General features: G+C 39.2%; 2 protein-coding genes across 2 annotated transcripts; both read left to right on the forward strand.

Annotated features, from left to right (window-relative positions):
* Positions 1-2845: 2845 nt before the first annotated feature.
* LOC120264702 (kinesin-like protein KIN-12E) lies at positions 2846-6482 on the forward strand. Its single transcript, XM_039272523.1, has 17 exons — positions 2846-3034; positions 3316-3471; positions 3566-3649; positions 3731-3850; positions 3928-4041; positions 4145-4237; positions 4330-4487; positions 4563-4640; positions 4869-4956; positions 5062-5120; positions 5231-5294; positions 5409-5474; positions 5558-5722; positions 5813-5917; positions 6085-6127; positions 6159-6324; positions 6437-6482. The coding sequence occupies exons 1-17, from the start codon at positions 2846-2848 to the stop codon at positions 6480-6482; spliced, it is 1794 nt and encodes a 597-aa protein (XP_039128457.1).
* A 931-nt stretch (positions 6483-7413) lies between these two features.
* Positions 7414-9659, forward strand: LOC120264703 (DNA glycosylase/AP lyase ROS1). Its single transcript, XM_039272524.1, has 8 exons — positions 7414-7444; positions 7524-7581; positions 7665-7804; positions 8718-8783; positions 8918-9032; positions 9124-9162; positions 9293-9371; positions 9623-9659. Exons 2-8 carry the CDS (start codon positions 7524-7526, stop codon positions 9657-9659), a joined length of 534 nt encoding a protein of 177 aa, XP_039128458.1. The 5' UTR covers positions 7414-7444.
* The last annotated feature ends 4356 nt before the right edge of the window (positions 9660-14015 follow it).

A 14015-nucleotide genomic window follows, 5' to 3' on the forward strand; every position in this document is an offset into this window, starting at 1 on the left:
TCGCCTAATATCATCTGGTGGAGCTGCGCTGTCGAGTCCGCACGGTCGGTCGCCACAATCGGGGGCGTCGTTGTACGTGGTAGGGGGTTGTTGCAAACTGCACGTGGTAGGGGAGGGCTTCTCGGCATCGAGGAATGCGTCGTAGCGTGATGGAGTGGAAGTAGGAGAAAGCGGCGTCCAGTAGCGCCGCGATAGAGGGTCGCATCCTCGTCCCGCCTTGAGCAAGTGGTTCGGGAGCGATGGCATCCATCCGTCGGTTGGCCCAAACAAATATTTCTTCTTGACGATTCAGCGGAATCATCTCGGGGAAACTAACATATGTAAACCAAACAATTTCAGCGAAATCATTCATTTTAAACTATAAAAACTATATTTAAGCAGTGTTTATATATTTAAGCGTTATAGAATATAATTAAAGCGGAGAACAAAATATTTAAACCGGTATGAATAAGTTTTAAACGGTAAATACTAAAGTTAAGCGCTAAATAAAAATATTTAAACATTAAAGACTTATGTTAAACATTGTCCATGATTTATTACCTCTTTTCCATCGAGCGATGACAAGCTCGTTTCTACCGTCAGCTTGCTTCGGTAAGTACTTTCACAGTAGCACAACATCCTTAGGGATCTTGCCGAAGCGGACTTTCTTCCCGTTCGGTCATCTCGTAAAACCAGGGACGTTAAGCGCTGACAGAGCAACCCTTAATGTCTCCTGTGTTGGTCTTACTTCCCGTGCGATCTATCTTGCGCTCGGCGGTCGCTTGTGGAATATCCTCCATAAGCCACTTGCATAACGCTCGCCTGCGCACATGCGTATCGCCCATGGGCTGAGTATATCATTGGCGTAATCAACGATCCGAGTTCGGAGCGAGCATGATGTATTTGGGAAGAGGGTCGTCCCCATGAGTACACCATCGGGGAGTTTGACAAAATTATCTTCTTCTCCCCTCTGTCGAACAAGTTCGCACTGAGTGCTCTTGATGGAGTCTCTGTCTCTCGTAGGTCTTTGATAGATACCAGCCCTTGACGCCGGCACGGTTTTTCTTCTTCGACATGACCAGCTGCGTCGCCATCGCAGCGCGAGACCAAGAACGAGGGCCACATCTTGAGGTGCTGAAACTCGCAGACTTTTCCCGATCCCTGAATTTATTGAGTGCGACCATCGTACCTTTGCGAAAGAGAATCAAGAAGGGCCCTCTCTTGGTATATAACTTCCAGCTCGATGAGCAGCACAAGCGAGTGTCCTTGAATAACCTCCCAGGTCGAGGGGGTCATGTTATCTTCAATTGACTAAGGTCTCCACAGCCGGTGTCAAATAGCATCGCCCATTAACTAGGTTGACCGCCATGTCAATCACAAACTGCTGACAATAACAACACATTCAACATGCAGTATTGACAAAAAGTTTAAGCGGAAATATAAGGTTTTAAGCGGTAAACTCTCGATTATTAAAGCGATGATATAAAATGTTAGCAGAGACCCATTTTGTTAAACGAGGCGAGAATACTTAAAAGCAGAGACAACAAATTTTAAAGTCTAACATCTAATTTCTTAAACGTCAACCTCCTTTGTAAAACTACAACCATATCAAGCGAAGGGAAATGTACGTTATAAATATTACATCGAAATCATAATAATCGAAAAAACTATTTCGATGGTGTATACATCTGAAAATACAAAACAAAACAAAACCCAGTAGAAATCTCCTCAGACTAACAAAACACGGTAGAAATCCCCTGCAGGACTTGATATCTTCCAACAAAAAGCAGGAGCATAAAACAAAAACCGAAAAAATCTTTCTTTGTATGCAGCGTTAACATAAATCCATACTCAATACCTTAGATTTCAAAGCGAGTGAAATGCCAAGTAGTTCTTGCGGGTGACTTCTCCTTTGAGATCTGGGTGGAAAGGAAAAAAAGCTGCAAATTTAGAGGCTTGCGAGTAGAGACAACTCGAGGAGGCCGAAAATGGAGCAGTGAAGGCGTGAGTTGAGAAAAAAGCAAGATGGCGGCTACTAATAAATTGGTCTCCCGGGTTACCTCCCGAAAAAACCACTCACCTCACTCTCCAAATCGCTGAGGATGGGCTGCGTACCTGACTCCCATGTAAGAGGCATTTTAGTCAAAAAATTTTGAAACTCACTCCGTTCATCCATTCTCAGGGGTTTGGGGTTTGAAAAACATAGGAGTTTAAAGGAGGGATTTTTGGGTATTCAAAAGCTCGAGGGTGTTTTAGCGATTTTCTAGAAACTTAAATGGTTTTTTGGCAATTTTCACTAAAAAAAATTCACCAAAACAATTTTTATTCCCCATGCCAGAATTTTTAATTAAAAAATAATACATTTTTTTTCCATTGAAGCTGCTGCTTCCAAATATCTAATTAAATATAATTCATTTTTATCAAAATAAAAAAATTATATAATTTATATATATATATATATATATAAACTATATATTCATCAAAGGCTCAATTATTATTAAACGACCATTTCTTCACTCACTTCAAATTTGAATTCGAGCGCAGTCACTGACCACTCTTTCTCTCTCCCTCTCTACACCAACAATGGCGGACTCTCGCCGTCTCTCCTCTCCAATGCCTTCGGTTTTCTAGGGTTCCATCTCGATTCTTGATCGGAATCATCTCCACCATGATGTTCTCCACCTCCAAGCGAACCAGCTCCAGACCAAAGGCCATTGAAAGCATCGAGAATGATGGCAAGAACACTAGAGACTCCCTTCCTCTCCCACCTTTCAGATCCCTCTAATCTCCATCCAGGACCCCTTCCAGACCTCTCTGACACCCAGATCTGCGCCGGCCACTCCGGCGGAAGTCGTTTTCCAGGCTCATGTTGGGGAATTTGAGCTCGGGAACTAGTAATGGCGGGCATTCTCATCAGGGAGTGGTGGCAAGGGATAAGGGTAGCTTGTGCCGGACTCCGAGAGGGATAATCGATTCCAAAGCTTTAATGCCGGTTCACGTCCCGCATTTTGAGCTCAGTGAAGACCCCTCCTTCTGGAACGATCACAACGTGCAGGTTTGTGCTTTCTTTCTCTTCCTGCTGAGTTATGACTCCATGCGTTCTGCTGAGAAAGTTGAGATTTTTATTAGGATTTCATTCAATTAACTAATGTTCTCTTGCAAAAAAGGAACCTTTTTTTTTGGCTGTATGTCAATGCACTGTGTTACAATAATTGCTAGTGAACTCTCGAAAAAAAATGGTTCCTTTTTTGAGGATTATGGTTGTACTTCAGTGCAATTTAAGTACGCTACATGAGTTAATGCTTTCATTTATCATATAATGGATTATTGCTGCAGATTTTGATAAGAGTTCGGCCAATTAACAGTGCTGAGTTGGGCTCCCAAGGTAACACCAGATGCTTGGTGCAGGAGAGCTCGCAGACAGTGGCATGGACAGGGCATCCCGATACCAGATTTACATTTGATCATGTAGCATGCGAGACCATTTCTCAGGTACTGAACTATGGGTGCTATATTGTTGTGATGGACGATTCTCTTCAAACTTATAGCCTGACCAAATGGATATGTGTTGCTATGTGTTAAACAGGAGAAGCTCTTCAGAGTTGTTGGACTGCCAATGGTTGAGAATTGCATGTCAGGATATAATAGCTGTATGTTTGCATATGGTCAAGTAGGTCCATCCATGGCTCCTTTTTCTATTTCTAGGATGGTATGTAGCAGTTCCATTATGACTGTTAAATGTTTTCTGCAGACTGGCAGCGGAAAGACATATACTATGATGGGGGATTTTCATGAGATGGACAATATGCTCAGTGAGGATTGTGGGATGACTCCTCGAATCTTCGAGTATCTATTCATGAGAATAAAGCAGGTGGGTTCTATTGATGATGCTACACCTGAAACATAAGCTTCTTCCAGTTAGTTTTGAAGTCTTTATTTGCAATACAGGAAGAGGGGGCTAGAAATGATGAGCAGCTGAAGTATAGTTGTAAGTGTTCCTTCCTCGAGATCTACAATGAGCAGATAACAGATCTCCTTGAACCATCATCTACCAATCTGCAGGTTAATTGATTACCATGGCCTATCCATTCTTCAGTTCATGAATTCATCTATTTTTTTTTATTTTTTTATTTTTATTTTTTAAATGTTCACTTCCATGCCATAGCTGAGAGAAGACATGAAGAAAGGTGTCTATGTTGAAAATCTCAAGGAATGCGAAGTATCTTCTGTCAAGGATGTCCTTGAACTTCTTCTAAAGGTTTTCTTTACTTCTCCTCAAGTAACATTGCCTATTCTGCTACTACTATTATGAAGAGTGACCTGATACTTAATATTTCTGTAACTTGCCAGGGAGCTGCAAATAGAAAAATTGCGGCAACCCGCATGAATAGTGAGAGCAGTCGCTCCCACTGTGTTTTCACCTGCATCATTGAGAGCCGATGGGAGAAAGACTCATTGCTACACCTTCGATATGGACAGCTGAATTTAGTGGACCTTGCTGGTTCCAGAGGTTGCTTCTGCAATTCTAATATTCTTATATTCAAGATCTCTGCTTGTAGTATACTTAACAAATTAACCTTGATTAGGCAGAAAAGCTCTGGTGCAGAAGGAGAGCGTTTGAAGGAAGCTGCAAATATCAATAGATCCTTATCAACTCTTGGGTAAAATTTCTGAGTACCAGGAAGTATCATAATAGACCATATGCTCAAACATCTCTCTGCATTGTTAAATGGTTTTACACTTTTACTTGTGGACATGAGGTTGTAAGGTTTTATCAGGAATCTTTGCTGACCAGTATCATGAGAAAGTGACACTAACAAGCAATTTGTCATCATTTAAAACTGAATTTATTAAATTTAAACTGATTCATTTGTCCTGTTATTTCCCAGACTAGTAATAATGACGCTGGTCGATGTAGCAAATGGGAAAAATCGTCATGTTCCTTACAGGGATTCTAAGCTCACTTTTCTTCTTCAGGTTGGAACCAGCCGTGACATGTTTATTGACGCAACACAATCATGTTTCACTCTGTAACTTTTGTCATTTACGAAGACTAAAATGATGCTTTGCATCTTATCTCAGGATTCCCTCGGTGGAAATTCTAAAACAACAATTATAGCAACTGTCAGCCCATCAATCTGGTCTTTTTCTCTCTTTAACTCTCAGTGTACTTCTCCAAATTACTATTCTTCCAGTTTTAAACTGTATTTGATATTATGTTGCTAATCAACGAAATTATTTAATCATGCAGCTCGGCGGGTGAAACACTGAGCACTTTAAAGTTTGCCCAACGTGCCAAGCTAATACAGAACAATGTAAACTGAGCGATGCACCTTTCCAAGATATTTTCTTAGAACTTATCAAGCAGATAAGCAACCTGTTACATCTCTTTAGTAGAGTTTTTGATTTGCATATCTTATCTCATCCAGGCTAAAGTGAATGAAGATGCTTCAGGAGATGTAATGGCTTTACAGCAACAAATACAAAAACTGAAGGTTTAAAAACATATCGAGAAGTCTTTCTGGTTTTGCACTAGTTTTCATTGAGATGAACAAGCTTGTTTTTCTACTTCAAACAGGATCAGGTGGTCTTTCTCATCAAGCATCAGAATATCCAGAGGTTCCCGGGTCCTTTATCTACGAGTCTTGAGCAAGTCAATTTGCATGATTGTCATGATGATCATGGTTCTTCTCAAAATGGTAACCCTGATGCTCTCAAAGATCCCAGCCTCCTAAATGAAAAGGTGTCCTCTAATTTCTTTCAATGAATTTTTGGTGGGCATGCAATCTTTTTACACAAGAAATTCAACTGTTAATCCTTCCTTCAAAGACAGATTGAATTCCTGGAAACTGCTTTAATTGGCTCTTTACGAAGAGAGAAAATGGTAGAGGCTACAGTAAGGAGATTAGAAGCTGAAATTGAGCACATGAACAGACTGGTATTTACTGCTTTTCATTGACTTCTTACTTTTTATTTCATGCACAAGTAATTTCAGTGGATTTGGAAAGGACTATCAATGTGTAGAAATTGTGGTATCTTACAAAACTCTAATTCCACTGTGTTTCGTATCCCGTGAATGATCTTTAGCTTCTATAATGCTTGTAGATCCACCAAAGGGAAGAGATGATGCCCAACATATCAAAGCCATGTTGAGATTCCGAGAGGAGAAAAATTAAAAGACTGGAAATGCTTGCTGACTGACTTGTTATCTTCTGATGGATATCTCATGGAGGAAAAAATTTCCCTTTCTGAAGAGAATAAGTTATTGCGAGAAAGAATAGATAGGAACCCAGAGTTAACTCAATTTGCCCTGGAAAATAAAAGACTGTTGGAGCAACTTAGAGTGTAAGTGGCATGCGTTATTTTGACAGTATGATTATAAATTCTTTTTATAGGGTTGTCCTTATGCTTATCATCCATGTACATGGATTATGTAATGGATTCCTTCTGGGATTAGGTTTCAAGAATTCAATCAAGAAGGAGAACGTGACATGCTACTATAACTGAAGTCTCATTTGCGCAATCAGGTAGGCAGGACAATGCCCTGTTTAACTTACTATCTCCATTTCTGGTTTCATGTTTAATTGAATCATATCTGACATTTGATATTGTATTTTTCTAGCTTTACAATGTCCTTGAAGGAAAGCTTGCTCAGGTTAGTAGCTTGAGTTGAAACAATTGAATCATTTGGTCTTTTTGATTAGCAAGGTATTTCATCATTTTGTCGTTTCAGATTTCTCATTACTAAAAGAATTTGTACGCATATACGGAGTCACTCCTGTGACATTTAACATTTAATACTAAAATACTGACAACTTCTTGATTTAAGGATGATGAGAGTTGTGAAAGAGAGTTGGAGAGATGCCAGGGAGCAGTTGGACCATGATGTGCCTAGAAAAAGAATGTTATGCTCACTAGGTAGGGAACTGCTCACATATAGTCAAATTTTCTGTTCCTTATGTGAAATTTTCTCTAACACAGTGTTTGTCCTGATGAATGAATTTCACCATAGAATTGGAGTTCAATATTTTTCATGTTTTATTTCAACAGAGAAATTGAGCTATTTAAAGGAACCAACTTACATAACATGGAACTTGAGGTCCTCAGTAGAAAAGGTAAGAGGCACTCAGCTTTGCTAAGTTCTCCTAAGCTGACACCGCTATTTTAGCCAGGCTAAACAGTATTGAACCTCAAGATGATGGGAATTCAAATCTACCGCCTGATTGTTGCACCATTTTGTTTCCTTCTTGATGCGGCATTAAAGAGTACACACAAATTCGAACAAAGCATTATGTGTGTATTTACATGCAAATAATTTGAATATAAACAACAAAAACTAGAAGTTAGCTATAGCCATCATAATGAAGAATTTGAATCCTTGGTTTATGCTAATAATCATACAATGCTAAATTTTACCATGTTTCCACGCTATGAGCTCCCAGGCAATCACCCTCTACTAGAAGGAGTACGTTTTTTGCCAATTCAGATAAATAAAGTTTTTATGTTTAATCAATCATTGGATTTGCATTTTAAATGGCTTGCAGATGGATGAACAAGAGGAAAATGATGAATATCGGTACCTATTTGCTATATGGAAACCAGGCGAGCTTTTATGAAATCAACTACTTTAACTGTTGGATCATGCTTCAAAATACTCTTGATTTACTTCAATGCTACTATACTAGGTGAAAACGCAGAATCAAGCGAGCCACCCATAAATCACTGTAGCTTTCAAGGATTTGATGAACTCTGCAACAACATGGCTTGCTTTCGATGCAACGGTTTACGGGAAGCAAAATCAGAAACAGTTAGAGGCACACTTCTGGTGAGTCATATAGCACAATTTTCCTAGTCACTGATTATAAGTATCTTAGAGGGCAAGCCCTGAATGCATATAGGTTACAAGAGAGAGATGCTTTATTACCTATATTAGATCATATAAATTATATAAGTAACAGCTTACAAACATAGACAACTCATCTATTGTACACAGATATAAAAAGAAATGTATCCTTGTTTGTCTAATAGATTCTGCTGCCCTGAAGTCATATAGGGTAATAAATTTAAAGCATAGACTTATGAAATTGAATGGAATTGTATTGGAAGTAGTTAAAATCTTATTAATTAGATGAAATGTGAGCGTGGCAGACCTTATAGTTATTACATAGGTGATGAATTCAAGACTTTTATATATCCCATGATATTAGCTAAAGATTCCTATTTCTTCTTCTTAAGCAAGTGCTCAGTAGTTCATGATATATTTCCGTCTTTCGTTTCCTTTTTGTATGCTTCAATAAAGATAATTCATCCATTCTGATACTTTTTTTTGGTTCTATCGATTCTTTTCCATTTATGATGTAAATATCATTTAACTGTATAGATCATATTCATATATGAATGAAATTTTGGTAAATTTCTATTCAAGTCTGCCCTTTCCCCTAGAGATTAATCTGAAAGCCGTATCTTAACCTGGAAGTGGTTTTTCTTGACCCTCATAAGAACAAATTCTTAAACTAATTGTCTTGTTTTCATTAATAATGTTATAAGGGTATGTTCAAATTGCTTTTGGGATTGAAGCATATGCTTAATTCTTTTTATCTTCAAACTTCTTTGAAGTGTATGCACTTAAAATTGAAGAGAAAAGACATGAAATCATCTTTGCCTAGTTCTTTAACTAATTTTTAAATTTGTAAAAATGATACATGTGTTCTGATAGAAAAATAAATCACCATTTGTAGATACCTTGCAGAACAGCAATGAGAGGGAGATTCCCACTAAATGGAACTTATTTTCAAGTCAATGAGGTAAATAGTTTAGTTATGTTTTTTCTTTCAATAATTTTAACTTTTTTGTTATTTTCCCTTAATAAACTCAATTAGGGGGAAAAATATCAATAATGGCAACTGTTAAGAAATCCCCATTGCTCTGTCACATGTAGGTTTTTGCTGATAACAAGTCCAGTAAAGACCCGATTGTTGTTCCTAGGAATTGGTTATGGAACCTCCCAAGAAAAATTTGTTATTTTGGAACCGGCATTTCAACAATTTTCCGAGGTTGTAATATATGCATGCTCATCTCTATTAAGGAGAAACTTACTTTGATTTTTTACGTGACAATGCTTATAGTTAAACTTTTTTCTGTTAGGTCTAACAATGGAAGAGATACAATTCTGCATGGGTCAAGGTATGCTATGGCACAACTAACTTAATAGATATCCAATGCACTGACTTTTAGACATTTTTTTATTATCTCATTTGTTTGTCAAAGATACCAATGAAAAACAATTATAGATTAACGTACTGGAAATTTGCAGGAACTGTATGCATCCGAGGATTTGACAGGGAAACAAGAAGAGTAGAACTTCTCTATAAAAAGATTACATGTTCCTGCAAGTCAAGCAGCGAAGAAAAAAAGATGACACCAAAGAAAAGAACACCGATGACAAAATGGCATGCAGACATTTTATTTTCTTTTAGGGATTTATACAATGTACATTTTGTAGATAAAAGACATCCACTTTGTGTATATATATGGACGAACAAATTTTTGAATGGTTCTCTGATCTGCGATTTATCAGATAGACAAATAAAACCATTGAATAACATGTGTTGCATTGCTCTCAGTGTAAAATTTTCATTTGCAGATCAACACGTTTTGGTTTACATGGGAATTCTGTATGAGTATAGCAGACAGACAAGCAATAAACATTAACAATAATGGAGAAAAATGATTGTCCATATACAGACTCATAATGGATATGCATCAAATTTTTATTTTTTATTTTTATTTTTTTATTTTTTATTTATTTATTTTTTTTTAATGTGTTGACAATGTGGACAACATGCACAAATTTTTTATATGCATCAATTTTTCAAATAACAGTCACTTAACTAATATTTTATAATTTTGGTATAACAATTCTAGAGCAAAGTGCAGAGGCAAAAAGATAAAGAGTAAATGCTAAACGAATAGCTTTCCCTAAAATATGCCCTGAATGACATGACATCCACATCACTTGTACAAGAGGCCTCGTTGACAGTTGCTTCACTGTTTAGGGCAATCTCTTCTCTGCCTTTGATTGCAGTATGGTCTATGTCGGCACAAGGAAGACCTATGGAATTTGATCATCGCCGGCACTGCCAATGTCCGCACTAATGTCTTCAAAATTTATACACCATGTATTTTTTATTAAAAATAAATATAAAATTATTTTTTCAAAAAATATTATAACTTGATGGTAGACAAGTTATTTTAAGTGGAAATTGCCAAAAATACCCTGTTAGTTTTGCAATCCCCAAAAACCCCTTCCTTTTTAACTCTATGTTTTTCAAACCCCCAAAGCATGGAACGGATGTCAACGGAGTGATTTTCAAATTTTATGAACAAAAATGCCCTTGCATGGGGAGTCGTGAGTCATGCCATTTTCAGCGATATGAGAGGAAGTTGGGGGTTTCGTAGGGGTAACCCCAAGAGACCAATTCTATCGGAGCCGTTTACTTGTTTTTTTTCTCAACTCGCGTCTTCGACTTTTTCCATTTCAAGTCGTCTCGAGTTGTCTCTCACTGCTAGACTCTGTAATTGCAGTTTTTCCCTTTCCACCGGTATCTCGAAGGAGAAGTCCCGCGCAAGTAGTTGGCATTTCATCAGTTTGCAATCTAAGGTATTGAGTATGGTTTTATGTTAACTATTTTGTTACAAAGAAAGATTTTTCGGTTTTGTTTTGTGCTCCTGTTTTTGTTGGAAGATATTGAAGTCTTGAGGGATTTCTGACTGGGGTTTTGTTAGTCTGCAGGGGTAATTTCTCCGCTAGGGTTTTTGTTTTGTTTTGCATTTTTTCGATGCATACACTATCGAAATAGTTTTTTCGATTGTTATGATTTGTGTAATATTTATAATGTGCATTTCCCCGTTCATTTGATATGGTTGCAGTTTTACAAATGAGGTTTACGTTTAAGAAATGAGATGTTACAATTTAAATTTTGTTTTCTCTGTTTAAGTATTGTTGTCTCTGTTTAATAAAGTAGGTCTCTGTTTAACAATTGATATCTCTGTTTAAGAACTGAAGGTTACCGTTTAAGATCTTATATTTCCGCTTAAACATTTGTGAATATTGCATGTTGAATGTGTTGTTATTGTCGCAGGCTTGTGGCTATGGCGGTCAACCTAGTTAATGGGCGATGCTATTTGACACCGGTAGTGGAGATCTTAGCTGAATTGAAAGATAACATGATCCCGCGACATCGGGAGATCATCCGAAGGACATCGTTTGCATGATTCATCGAGTGGAAGCTATATACCAAGAGAGGGCCCTTCTTGATTCTTTTATTGCAAAAGGTACGATGGCCGCATCAATAAATTCGGGGATCGGGGAAAGCTTCGCGAGTTTCGAGCCTCAAGATGTGGCCCCTCGTTCTTGGTCTTCGTTGTGATGGCGACGCAGATGTGTTTAAGAAGAATAAAAACCCGCTCGGCTCGAAGGGAGGTATTTGTCAAAAACCTACCAGAGACACAGAGACTCCATCAAGAGCACTCTTGTGCAACTTGTTCGACAGAGGGGGGAAGAAGAAAATTTTGTCAAACTCCTGATGGTGTACCTCATGAGTACAGTCCTCTTCCCAAATACATCATGCTCGGTTCCGAACTGGATCGTTGATTATGTCGATGATCTACTCGTCATGGGGCGATACGCATGGGCGTAGGCGACACACAAGTGGCTTATGGAGGACATTGTACAAGCAGCCGCTCGAGTGCAAGATAGATGCGCCCGAAAGAAGACCAACATAGGGTATATTAAGGGGTGCTCGGTCGCGCTTAACGTATGGTTTTACGAGCTGACCGGAACGGGAAAGAAAGTCCGTTTCGGCAAGATCCCAAGGATGTTGTGCTACGGTGAAAGCAGTTACCGGAAGCAAGCGACGGTAGAAACCAGCTTGTCATCGCTCGAAGGAAAAGAGGTAATAAATCATGGATAATGTTTAACGTAGGTCTTTAATGTTTAAACTTATTATTTAGCGTTTAACTTTATTATTTACAGTTTAAAATTAATTCATAAAGGTTTAAATATTTTGTTTTCCATTTAAATATATTCTATAATGTTTAAATATATAAAAACTCTGTTTAAATATAGTCTGAAATGTTTTAACTGAATGATTTCGCTGAAATTGTTTGGTTTACATATGTTAGTTTCCTGAGCTGGTTCCGGCGAATGCTGAAGAAGAAATATTTGTTGGGGCCAACCGACGGATGGATGCTATTGCTCCGGAACCACTTGCTCGAAGGCAGGATGAGAGGGCAGCCTCTATCGTGCGCGCTCAATGCTGTTCTCCTACTTCCAGCCCACCACGCGCACGTATTCCTCGACGCCGGAGAAGCCCTCCCCTACCCCGCTAGATTGCAACAACCCCTCTACCACGACAACGATAGTCCCCCTAATTGTGGCAGCCCCCTGACCATGGCAGCCCCTCCGACCGTGGCAGCCCCACCGACGACATTAGGTGAAGATGTCACTGCAACTCTTATGCAGGCGTGCCAGATTTTGATGACCGAGTTTCCTCGGCTTGTCGCTCGTGTTGAGGCACTGGAAGTACGTTCACAATCGAGTGCGCCGTCCCTCCAAAAAAATGAAGCACCCGGGACGAACGAGGCATCGAAATTTGACGATAACGACATCATCGGGGTGGCCATTCCAAGATGACCACATTCGAAGAAACTTGCGAAAAAGAGGAGAACAATACTGCCTCTGTCTCCACCACTGGCTGACGATGAAACAATAGCAACACCATCGGCGGCTGATGCTGTTACTGAGTCTGTCGCCATTGATGACATGGCCATGACGGTTGAGGACATCGTAGATGATGTGGCTGTGGCCGCGGTTAAGAAGATCGTTTACTTTCTTGTTAACGAAATCCCCGACCCGGTGGAACCGGCTGTCGAGAGTGTGGCATCAAAGATGGACACAATCCCTGAAGAACAAGAACAAGCTAAGGGTGTATCTCCCGTTGATGATGTTGCCGTGGCCACGGTTGAGAAGATCGTTGAATCTGTTGCCGTGGTCGTAGCCGTGGCCGTGGCCGACAGTACCGCATCGAAGCAGGACACAATCCCACAACAAGAATAAGCATGTAAGGGTATATCTGCGGTTGATGTTGTCATCGTCCTTGCATCGAGCTTTGACACAATCCCACAACAACAACAACCTATGTAAGGATGTGTCTGCGGTTGATCTTTCGTCGCCGTCGTCCCGCGATCGAAGGAAGATGTCTGTTGGTGCTAAACACCGTCAAGGCTCAACGGCAAACGGTCCCCATGAAGACCCGACCGAGCAACGAGAGAGATGATCAAGGCCAATCAAAAATGGGACGAGACGTCGTCGAAAGTCTTTTGTTCGAAGAAGAAAAAATGGGTTGGCCAATCGCGTCTTAACAAATACGAGCAGGAGTTGATGAGGATCTTCCTCAACTGCTGTATGGACAGGTAAGTTTAAAGTTTTTATGCTAGTGTTTAAAGTTTTTACGATAGTGTTTAAAGTTTTTATGATAGTGTTTAAATGTTTATATATTATTATTTAATTTATCTACTTAACGTTTAATTATATATAATATCATTTGAAAATTGATAATATCATTTAAATATTTCGAATATGGTCTAATTATATATGTTATCGTTTAACCTCGGCAGCATCGTAGTGGAAGAATGACATGTCATAGACTTCACGGGGACAAATTATACACTCTGCTTGAGGGGAAGGAGATGGTCACAGATGATGTGATGGACGCTTTCGTATGCATAATACGAAAGTCGCTGGGCAAAGTGCCATATCCTTACAAGAAGCGAGACTCCATCACAAGACCACTCTGGGCGCTCTTTTATGTCAAAGCGAGGGACGACATGAAACAACTATGGCTATGATCGGAGATGCTGTCGCGCAACTTGCATGAAGTTCAAATTGTCATCCTCCGATAATCATGAATGGCCACTTCCATGTCGTCGTCCTCGACAATGATAAAACAAGAATACAGGCATTATTCTTCATGCCT

The sequence above is a fragment of the Dioscorea cayenensis genome, chromosome 7 (assembly GCF_009730915.1).
Source record: "Dioscorea cayenensis subsp. rotundata cultivar TDr96_F1 chromosome 7, TDr96_F1_v2_PseudoChromosome.rev07_lg8_w22 25.fasta, whole genome shotgun sequence".
Taxonomy (NCBI): Eukaryota; Viridiplantae; Streptophyta; class Magnoliopsida; order Dioscoreales; family Dioscoreaceae; genus Dioscorea; species Dioscorea cayenensis.